At 40.1% G+C, this 11,720-nt stretch overlaps 1 protein-coding gene across 1 annotated transcript in view; it reads right to left on the bottom strand.

Annotated features, from left to right (window-relative positions):
• Positions 1-11,720, bottom strand: part of LOC105504519 (dynein heavy chain 14, axonemal-like) — a gene marked incomplete at both ends in the record, with an annotated part of 80,855 nt that overhangs the window by 40,656 nt on the left and 28,479 nt on the right. The window contains 3 exons of the mRNA XM_011931978.1: positions 5,716-5,968; positions 6,651-6,859; positions 8,413-8,503. Of these exons, the coding sequence (XP_011787368.1) occupies positions 5,716-5,968; positions 6,651-6,859; positions 8,413-8,503 (553 nt within the window). The remainder of the gene's footprint in view (positions 1-5,715; positions 5,969-6,650; positions 6,860-8,412; positions 8,504-11,720) is intronic.

The following is an 11,720-nucleotide window of genomic DNA, read 5'->3' as shown; positions in this document are numbered from 1 at the left end:
ACATAGGCATGGGCAAGGACTTCATGACTAAAACACCTAAAGCAATGGCAACAGAAGCCAAAATTGATGAATGGGATCTAATTAAACTAAAGAGCATCTGCACAGCAAAAGAAACTGCCATCAGAGTGAATAGGCAACCTACAGAATGGGAGAAAATTTTTGCAATCTACCCATCTGACAAACGTGTAATACCCAGAATCTACAAATAACTTAAACAAATTTACAAGAAAAAAATCAAACAACCCCATCAAAAAGTGGGCGAAGGATATGAACAGACACTTCTCAAAAGAAGACATTTATGCAGCCAACAGACACATGAAAAAATGCTTATCATCATTTGCCATCAGAGAAATGCAAATCAAACCCATAATGAGATACTATCTCACACCAGTTAGAAGGATGATCATTAAAAAGTCAGGAAACAACAGTTGCTGGAGAGGATGTGGAGAAATAGGAATGCGTTTACACTGTTGGTGGGACTTTAAACTAGTTCAACCATTGTGGAAGACAGTATGGTGATTCCTCAAGGATCTATAGCTAGAAATATCATTTGACCCAGCCATCCCATTACTGGGCATATACCCAAAGGATTATAAATCATGCTGCTATAAAGATACATGCACACATATGTTTATTGGGGCAGTATTCACAATAGCAAAGATTTGGAACCAACCCAAATGTCCATCAATTACAGACTTGATTAAGAAAATGTGGCACATATACACCATGGAATACTATGCAACCATAAAAAAGGATGAGTTCATGTTCTTTGTAGGGACATGGATGAAGTTGGAAACCATCATTCTGAGCAAACTATTGCAAGGACGGTAAAGTAAACACCACACATTCTCACTTATAGGTGGGAATTGAACAATGAGAACACTTGGACACAGGAAGGGGAACATCACACACTGGGGCCTGTCATGGGGTCAGGGGGAGGGAGGAGGGATAGCATTAGGAGATATACCTAATGTAAATGATGAGTTAATGGGTGCAGCACACCAGCATGGCACAGGTATACATATGTAACAAACCTGCACATCGTGCACATGTACCCTGGAACTTAAAGTATAATAAAAATAAATAAATAAATAAATTCTGGGTTGAAAATTCTTTTCTTTAAGAAGGTTGAATATTGGCCCCCACTCTCTTCTGGCTTGTAGGATTTCTGCAGAGAGATCCACTGTTGGTCTGATGGGCTTCCCTTTGTGGATAACTCAACCTTTCTCTCTGGTTGCCCTTAATATTTTTTTCTTCATTTCAACCTTGGTGAATCTGAAAATTATGTGTCTTGGGGTTTCCCTTCTCAATGAGTATCTTTTTATTGTTCTCTGTATTTCCTGAATTTGAATTTTGGCCTATGTTGCTAGGTTGGGGAAGTTCTTCTGGATAATATCTTGAAGACTGTCTTCTAACTTGGTTGCATTCTCTCCACCACTTTCAGGTACACCAATCAAACCTAGGTTTGGTCTTTTCACATGTTCCATATTTCTTGGAGGCTTTGTTTGTTCGTTTTCATTCTTTTTTCTCTAATCTTAACGCATTATTTCATCAAATTGTTCTTTAATCTCTGATATCCTTTCTTCCGCTTGATCGATTCAGTTATTGATATTTGTGTATGCTTCATGAAGTTCTCTTGCTGTGTTTTTTAGCCCGTGAGGTCATTTATGTCCTTCTCTAAACTGGTTAGTCTACTTATCAATTCCTCTAACCATTTTTCAAGGTTCTTAGCTTACTTTCATTGGGTTGGAACATGTTCCTTTAGCTCAGAGGAGTTTGTTATTACCCACCTTCTGAAGCCTACTTCAGTCAGTTCATCAAACTCATTCTCCTTCCAGTTTTGTTGCCTTCCTGGCAAGGAATTGTAATCCTTTGGAGGAGAAGAGGCATTCTGGTTTTTGGAATTTTCAGCCTTGGTGTGCTGGTTTTTCCTCATCTTCATGGACTTATCTACCTTTTGTCTTTGATGCTGGTGACTTTCAGACGAGGTTTCTGTGTGGACTTCCTTTTTGTTGATGTTGAGGCTCCTTTCTGTTAGTTTTCCATCTAACAGTCAGGACTCTTGGCTGCAGGTCTGTTGGAGATTGCTTGAGGTCCACTCCAGACCCTGTTTGCCAGGGTATCAGCAGCAGAGGTTGCAGAACAGCAAAGATTGCTGCCTGCTGTTTCCTCTGTAAGCTTCCTCCCAGAGGGGCACCCACCAGATGCTAGCCAGGGTTCTCCTCTATAAGGTGTTTGTTGGCCCCTGCTGGGAAGTTTATCCCAGTCAGGAGGCTTGGGGGTCAGGCTCTCACTTGAGGAGGCAGTCTGTCCTTTAGCAGAGCTCGAGCATTGTGCTGGGAGATCTACTGCTCTCTTCTGAGCCAGCAGGAAGGAATGTTTAAGTCTGCTGAAGCAGCAGCCACCCCTTCCCCTAGGTGCTCTGTCCCAGGCAGATGGGAGTTTTATCTATAAGCCCCTCACTTGGGGTGCTGCCTTTCTTTCAGAAATGCGCTGCCCAGAGAGGAGGAATCTTGAGAGGCAGTCTGGCTACAGCGGCTTTGCGGTGCTGTGGTGGGCTCTGCCTAGTTTGAACTTCCCAGTTCCTTTGTTTACACAGCAAGGGGAAAACCACCTATTCAAGCCTCTGTAACGGTGGATGCCCCTTCCCATACCAAGCTCGAGAGTCCCAGGTCAACTTCAGACTGATGTGCTGGCAGCGACAATTTCAAGTCAGTGAATCTTAGCTTGCTGGGCTCCCTGGGGGTGGGATCTGCTGAACTAGATTCACGTGGCTTTCTGGTTTCAGTCTCCTTTCCAGGAGAGTGAACGATTCTGTCTTACTGGCGTTCCAGGCCAGTAAGTACCCTACTGGGGTATGAAGAAAAACTGCAGCTAGCTCGGTGTCTCCTGTAACAGCCACCCAGTTTCGTGCTTGAAACCCAAGGCCTTTGTGGTGTAGGCACCCAAGGGAATCTCCTGGTCTGCAGGTTGCAAAGACCATGGGAAAAGTGTAGTATCTGGGCCAGAATGCACTGTTCCTCATGGCACTGTCCCTCACAACTTCCCTTGGCTAGGGGAGGGAGTACCCTGACCCCTTGTACTTCCCTTGTGACGTGATGCCCCACCCTGCTTCTGCTCACCCTTTGTGGGCTGCACTCACTGTCTAACCAGTCCCAGTGAGATGAGCTGGGTACCTCAGTTGGAAATGCAGAAATCACCCACCTTCTGCATTGATCTCGCTGGGACCTGCAGACTGGTACTTTTCATGCTTAAATCATATGTTAGCTAAACATAAAACACTTTAAAAACACTATTTCATTTCTTCTTGAACCATATTGATATTAACAAATCTTGTGTTCATCTCCTCTTGTTATTGTCCTTCTCACTCTGAAATTTCTGAGAATTTTTCTTTAATCTTAGGTATTATTCATAAATTGATATTGAACTTAGATATTCACAATAAATTGTTTCTTTGCTGAGAAATGCCACGGCTGAGGCTCAGGTGCACAGACCCTGCCTTAAAATGAGGCTATAACATGAGAATCTGTAAATCTCCCCTGTTCCCACCACGAGCCTTGAACCAAGTAACAAACAGCAATCTATTGCCAGGAAAGGTACAGGGAGCATGGAAAATTTAAAGTCTGTGTTGCACTGAAGGTAACTATAGTAACACTAAAAGCCAAAGCTAGGTCAATATTGACTCAACCCACCATGCCACTACCTGAACAATGTGGCAGAAGAAAAAGTATGTCCATTTCCAAGTATAACTACTGTATACCTCAGTCTCTAATTTCTTTTATACACAATATCTGGTATTCAATTAAAAATTATGAGACATAAAAATAAGCAAGATTAAGAAAAGTCATGTTGCCAAGAGAAAAAGCAGTCAAGGGAACAGACCCAGAGATGGCCCAGATGTTGAAATTATCAGACAGGAATTATTTTTAAAAAAACTATGATTAAAATGTAAAAGATCTAATGTTGAAGGAAGAAATCATTCATGGATAGAGAGGGAATTCCAGCAGAGAGATGAAAACTATAGAAAAGGTCAAGGGAAATGCTGGAAATAAAATCCATAATATCAAATATGAGAATTGTTTCAACGGGCTTACAGCAGACTCCATGCAGCAGAGCAAGGAATCAGTAAATTGGAAGACAAGTCAATAGAAATCAACCAAACACAAACACAAAGAGAAAAAAGAAAACAAACAAAAAAGAACAGAACATCCAAGAGGTGTAGGTAAATATATCTATATAACATTTCTAGGTGTGGGATTTTACATTTTGTCATGTTTAATGCTCCAGGATCCTATTCAATCTTAGGTCTCACATTTTCTCTAATTCTCTGAACTCCTAGGCAATTATTTCCTGAAACATTTCTTCCCCTCTATTTATTTTACTATATCTTTCTGGAGGTTCTGTTATATGAATAATAGAATAACCTTTCAATTTTTATTAATCTTTCAACTATATACACATATTTCTGTATTATAGAAACATGTTTGTTGTATATTTAAAATACATAATATTTAACCTCTTTAGCTCTTCCTGATGCATTCTGAGAGTTCCTTGGCTGTTGTTACAGCCCTCACTAATCTGCTTTAGAGCTAACCAATCCATCATTCAACCCATTTATTATGTTATTTTAACTAATACATATCCTCCAGTTGTTGTTTTTTTAACTGATTCTTTTTGCTTTGTTTCCAGTACTGCAACTTTCCTGGGTTGTACTTCTGATGAATTTAGAAGTGTGAATCTGGGGAGGGAGTGGTCACTCTTCAAAGCAGGTCACTTGTGTGTTAACAATCTGTATCTACTCTGGCACTATTCTTTTTCTAAGTGTGGTCTCTCTTTTTTAATCATCTTGGCTTTAAGATTTGAAGAGGGGTGGCAGTAGGAAAAAATATGTTTTTACCTACTCCCTAAACCTAGATAGGCTTCCCTGACAATGGGACATTTTGTTGCTGCCCCTGGCTGTGCTGTGGTATGCTAACTGGCAAACAGTGGACAATAGCCCATTCAGAGTTGAGTTGATGGGGAAAGTACACACCTAAATATTTTCTTCCACTTTATCTCCTATTCATGTCATCCAGGGTTGTTCAGGATTGCTGCTTCCTCTTGTTGGGATCTAACCATATTACGTTACCTCAGGGATTTATAACGATTTCTATATTGGTTTGATGAATCAAAAATTGGTTTGAGAGAGAGAATTGGGAGCCTGTGCTACTCTGCCATCTTACCAAAAACTGCATAAAACCAGCATTTAGATTTAGGGATTCTGACTTCAAAGACAATACCAATACCTTATCTATAATACTATATGATTTTCTGAATCTGTTTATCCCTCCTTACATATGTTTTACTACTTTTCATGATTATGCCTTTGTGTGATTACAACTTACACCTGGAATTCTGAACAGCTTTTTTTCACTATTTCTAACTCTAAAAATCTTTAAACTCCAGTGAAAACATTCTCCTTTAATAGAGACCCTCTAGTGGTTCTTTACAATCATTTTTCCTGTGATCCTTCAACACTTGTATGATACTAATTTACTTTTGACATGTTCCTCCATAAATGGTTTTTAGTTTGTTCCATGTGCATATCTGCTGTTGGTCCAAATAGACTAAAAATGCTTGCTCTTTGAGAAATTTTCTAAAATCTAATATAAGGTGATAAACTGGCATTGACTAGTTAAGATGTATCATTGACATGACTTAGAGAGAAAAACTCACTTTGTTCAAATCCTCCATTTTTACCCATGAAGTCAAAGAAAGCATCAAGAATTCTGCAGAGGGTTATGATGATTGTTATGTCCTCCATAGGATATGGCTGAAATTTCTGACGATTCTTTATAAATTGTAGTCCATCTGTGACACTATTTTTAATCAAGAATTCAAGACAATCCACTCCTGATTGACTTATAATTTTAGAAGTTTTCAGAAGCCATGACTTAACATAAGGCTCCCATCCCAGATCAACAGGATCCTAATAATAAAAAGCAAAATATAATCTTATGTAAATAAATAAAAATATGGTACATCCTCTGGAATGATTTGTGATTTCTAACTATGGTCTTACAAGAAAACAAGCAATTGGGGGATTATGTATAGGAAGGTGTATTGAGGCTCTGTGTATGTGGTGAGGGGAACTGCTTACCCAGAAGTCAGCCCTATACTTAGATTTATTTATAACATTCAGTTAAGTAGATTAGAGCATAGGGCTAATTATAGCTAATAACTTCATGTATAGAGAATAGAGAATATAGCTAATAACTTCATGTTATATTTTGTACTTCCTTCCCACTGTCTTCATAATGTGTTTTCCAAGTTCTTAGAGTCAGAGTGGGTATGAAAAGGTCTCAGGAACATCTTCCTCTATTGAAAAAATAATTCATATCAGCAGCCTAATTTGTCTATTTGTTTACTCACAGTTGTGGAAAATACTGACTCTCCAATTACTAAGAGTAGTATTAGAACAGTAATAATTAAATTCACATTCAATTCTGGATTATGAGGCTTTGGGAGACACAAAGATTTGGAACTATTGGGTTCATGCTGCTGGATACAAAGGTAAAAATAAAATAAACATAAAATGCTGTAAATAATAAATAGTTACTATCATAAACAACATTTTTGCTTCGTTAAAACATTTGTTTTTGAAAGCTTACCATATAGACCATGGCACATCGGCTGACAGTAGCAGGACTGGTCTGAGAGAGACTGTCCACTTCAAAAATCACTCTTATTTTATTAGTTAAAGCTATTCTCTCACTGTTTGCTAGGCATAATGTTCTAGTATCATCTAGCACAGAGTTCAGATTTTCTACCCAAAAGGTGTCCACTGGGCCATCTAAGATAATCCACTGCCAATCAAAATCTGGAGAGAAAAATATTTTTAATGTAACTGAGAATAATGTCAGTCTTCTTTCATTACAATATTGCAAATTTTCTATTTTACTTAGAAAATATTAGATAATTAACCCTTACAATTTGCTTAGGAGAAACAGCTATAATTTTACCTTCTGCATAATAATTTGTAAGTTTGCCCTCCTCCCACCACAGAATATTTTTTAGATATGTTGTCCCTGGGGAATAGCAAAGGGAACTAGATGTTCTTTGAAGAAAGAATCAGAGTTTAAAGTATACCACAGTTGGAACCCATTTACTCCTCTTTCCACAGGGTGTTAGTCCATTTGGGCTGCTGTAACAAAAAGCCTTAGACTGGATAGCTTGCAAACTATAGACACGTATTTCTCACAGTTCTGGAGATTTGGAAGTCCAAGATCACGACACTAGCAGATTCCTTGTCTGGGGGGCTATCTTGATGGTTCACAGAAGGGCACATTCTTTGTCCTCACATGGTGGAAGGGGTGAGGAATTTCTCTTGAGCTCCTTTTTCAGGGCACTAATGCCTTAAGGAGGGCTCTACCCTCATGACCTAGTCAACTGCCCAAGGCCCCCTGCCTTCTAATACCATCACCTTGGGAGTTAGAATTTCAACACATGGATTTTGGAGGGACACAAACCTTTAGCCCATAGCACCCATGCTATACTCACCACTGTGCTCCACAGTTTTAGAAAATCCATTGGTCAGGATAGGGGAGGTATGAATAGGTCGCTATGCAGACAGAAAACAGATAACCACCAAAAAGATATTAAAATATCCCAGAAGAATCCAAGAGCAGAGCTAGGATCCATATAGCCACTACTACTAAGAAGGGCTCTAATACCTGCCCTAGGAACTGCCTTAAAGTCCCAGGAAGGAAACTAATGGTGCCTAATCACTGTACTCTCCCAAAAATAACACACAAAAATTCAGTAAAATAGAAGCAGAAGCAGAAATCTCTTTTAAAGTCTGGATTATATATATATACTAATGGTGGATGTGTTGATAAGAAGTTCAACCTGGGTGGGGAAAGCAATGGTCAGTGCTCCTCCAGTAGACTGACAAAGTCATATGCATATTTTGTCCCACTGGCACATAGTAAAGTGTCTGGCATATTACAGGTGTGTAGTTCATTTTAGATAAATCTACTCGGGTTGTATGCTTCGGCCTGGAAATGTACAAATTATTTGGAGTCCCATTTCAGAGGCAATACCAGTGGCAAATTGTAGATTGCCACTGCTGCTTATCACATCATTATTTATTTCTACCTTTAATATCCACTTGGTTCTTTTGTAAACTGAAGGACTATTGAAGCCACAGTGCTTATATAATGTAATTACACACACACACGCACACACACACACAGTAATATAATATGTGGTAATACTACACAAATTTTAAATAAACATACGAAGAAACAAATGGTACAGGAACAAAATATTACCAGTCAAAAACATGTTTAAACGTATAAATATAGCTCATATTGGTTCAGAGTTTGTCTTCTATATCAGTTAACCATCTTTCTTGAATTTAGTAACACTTACTGTGATTTTCTGGAACTTTAACAACTTTCTCTATCTCCTCAAAAATATTATCATCAGTGTCTGTCATATCAGAGGCATCAAGTTTGAAAACCTAAAATGTGTAATCAATAATGTTTAAATTTTTATTTAATAACACTTTTCAACCACAATGGATTTATATGTCAATATGCTTTCTTGAGTGATAAAAATATAAAAGGCAGAGAGTTCTATAACTGTAAAGACCAACATATAACCAGCATAGCCTAATGTAACTGACTTGTGACTATAGCTTATTTATTTTGGAAAACTATTTTACTTTGGTTTCTTTTTTCCCCGTGCAAAGACAGTACATGCTTATTGTAGGATGTCAAATAAAACAGAAAAACACAAAGAAGAAAGCAAAAGTTCTTTGAATTTCCATTACCCACAGACAATCACTATATATATTTTGATGTATTTTTTTCTAGACTTTCCGTCATATCAGTTCTTAAGTTTTAGAATACGTAGAATTACCTGCAGTTTGTTAAATTACAGATTGTAACACCTCATCCTTGGAGATTCTAATTGAATAGGTTTGGGATGAAGCCCAGAATTTTTCACTTTTAATGAACATTAAATCATCTTGAGTTATTCTAATACACGTTATTTTTACACCAACCTTTCATACATTCTGATGTATGTATATTAACATATTAACTCCTTATTATGTTGAGAAGGGGAGGTTTAATTATTCATCTCTCTAAAAGAGCTGAGTAATATATCATCAGCTTATTGGCACTGGTTTTCTTAACCATCAATAGTAGTCGGAGAGAAAATCAAACAATAGAGCTATGCTGGGGGCACAGCATAGGTTCTAAAGAGAGACAAAGGTGCTCGTGTTTCAACCCGGTCCTAGGAATACAGCAAATAGTAATCAGTTCCTACTAATTTCCAGCCTCATCACAAAGTAAGCAAGTCCTAGGCTATTTCCAATGATTATTCCTATTACAAAAGTAATTATTATGCTTGGATATACATCATTATGCTCTAGTGCATTTCTTTCTCTAAATAGATTGTTTTGACTTGCAGAGATCATGGCAGATGGAGGCAGTACTAGATTGCAGCTCCTGCTTGGATGGACAAAGAAGTATGTGGAGGCTCACATCACGAACTTTTGCTCCAGAATGACTGCAAGAATAAATCAGGAAAACCGAGAGAATCCACCTGCCCTAAAAAGAAAGTGGATTGCTCCTGCAGGACTGGGGAGACAGCCGAAATACTGAGAGTGCCCAAACCATGGAAGTGGCAAAGGGGGATTGTCCGCCCCCAAACACACACCCTCACTAGGGAACCTGAAGGTCTAGATTATGAAAAAAGATCTGCATGAGTTGTGTGACTTTACCTGGAACTTAGTCAACTTAGAGAGCTGAGTGAAATACAGGGGTAGAGGAAGCAGCAGGAAAAACCCTGTGGGCTCACTGGGTTCCCTAGCAAGCAATTTCTGCCTTGCCTCACAGGGGTCCTTGTGGGGGGCTGACAGAGGCATTGGGAAAAGGCCACAGGGAGAAAAACATCTCTAGCTGAACTCTGTTACAATTTGAACTGATCAAGAAGTCTCCTGGTCAGAACTCAGGGAAGGGCGTGAATCCAGTGTGCAGACTCCATAGGCGGAGGAAGCACAAAAACCCTACTTGCTTTTGCAGCTGGGAGATGGGCAGCCGGGACAAGTTCTCAGTCCTGCTCACCCACTGCCTGGAAACAGACCCGGTGCTACTGGGGGGACACAGTGGGAGTGAGACTAGCCCTTTGGGTTGTGTGGGAGCTGGGTGAAGCCTGTGACTGCTGGCTCTCCCCCACTTCCCTGACAACCTGCATGACACAGTAGAGGCAGCCACAATCCTCCTAGGAACATAACTCCATTGACCTGGGAACCATACCCCTATCCCCCACAGAAGCCACAGCAAGACCTGCCCAAGGAGAGTCTGAGCTCAGACCCGCCTAGTCTTGTCCCCACCTAATGGTCCTTCCCTACCCACCCTGGTAGCTGAAGACGAAGGGTATATACTCTTGGGAGTTCTAGGGCTTGCCCACTGCCTGTTCCTCCCCATACTACCACAGTTGATGCTTTCTTGAAAGTGCCACCTCCTAGGCCAGGCACCGTGGCTCACACCTATAATCCCAGCACTTTGGGAGGCCAAGGCAGGTGGATCACCTGAGGCCAGGAGTTTGAGACCAGCCTGGCCAACATGGTGAAACCCCACCTCTACTAAAAATACAAAAATTAGCCAAGCGTCATGGCAGGCACCTGTAATCCCAGCTACTCGGGAGGCCGAGGCAGGAGAATCACTTGAACCTGGGAGGCAGTGGTTGCAGTGAGCCAAGATTGCACCATTGCACTCCAGCCTGGGGGACAAGAGCAAGACTTAGTCTCAAAAACAGACGGAAAGAAAGAAAAGAAAAGAAAGAAAGAAATAAAGAAAGAAAGAAAGAAAGAAAGAAAGAAAGAGAAAGAAAGAGAGAGAAAGAGAGAAAGGAAGGGAGGAAGGAAGGAAGGAAGGAAGGGAGGGAGGAAGGAAGGGAGGGAGGAAGGGAAAGAAAGAAGGAAGAAAGAAAAAGAAAGAAAGAAAGGAAGGAAGGAAGGAAGGAAAGAAGGAAGGAAGGAAGGAAGGACCACCTCCTGGCAGAAGGCCAACAAGCACAAAAATAGTGCATTAAATAGAGTCCATTTTATCCCCCTGCCACTTCCACTGAAGCAGGTGCTGGTATCCATGGCTGAGAGACCCATAGATGGTTCACATCACAGGACTCTATGCAGACAACCCCCAGTACCAGCCTGGAGCCTGGTAGACTTGCTGGGTGTCTAGACTCAGAAAAGAGATAATAATCTCTACAGCTTGGCTCTCAGCAAGCCACATCCCTAGGAAAAGGGGGAGAGTCCTACATCAAGGGAACACCCTGTGGAACAAAAGAATATGAATAACAGCCTTGAGTCCTAGACCTTCCCTCTGACAGAGCCTACCCAAATGAGAAGGAACCGCAAAACCAACTCTGTTAGTATGAGAAAACAAGGTTCTTTAGCAGCCCCCAAAAACCACACTAGCTCACTAGCAATGTATCTAAACCAAGAAGAAATCCCTGATTTACCTGAAAAAGCATTCAGCAGGTTAGTTTTTAAGCTAATCAGGGAGGCACCAGAGAAAGATGAAGCCCAATTTAAGGAAGTCAAATAATAATATAAGAAATGAGGGGATACATTTTTTAAATTTTATTTTATTTTATTATTGTACTTTAAGTTCTAGGGTACATGTGCATAACGTGCAGGTTTGTTACATATGTATACTTGTGCCATG

This window comes from Colobus angolensis, unplaced genomic scaffold, assembly GCF_000951035.1.
Source record: "Colobus angolensis palliatus isolate OR3802 unplaced genomic scaffold, Cang.pa_1.0 Scaffold926, whole genome shotgun sequence".
Taxonomy (NCBI): domain Eukaryota; kingdom Metazoa; phylum Chordata; class Mammalia; order Primates; family Cercopithecidae; genus Colobus; species Colobus angolensis.
This window is presented reverse-complemented; position numbering and strand designations above follow the sequence as displayed.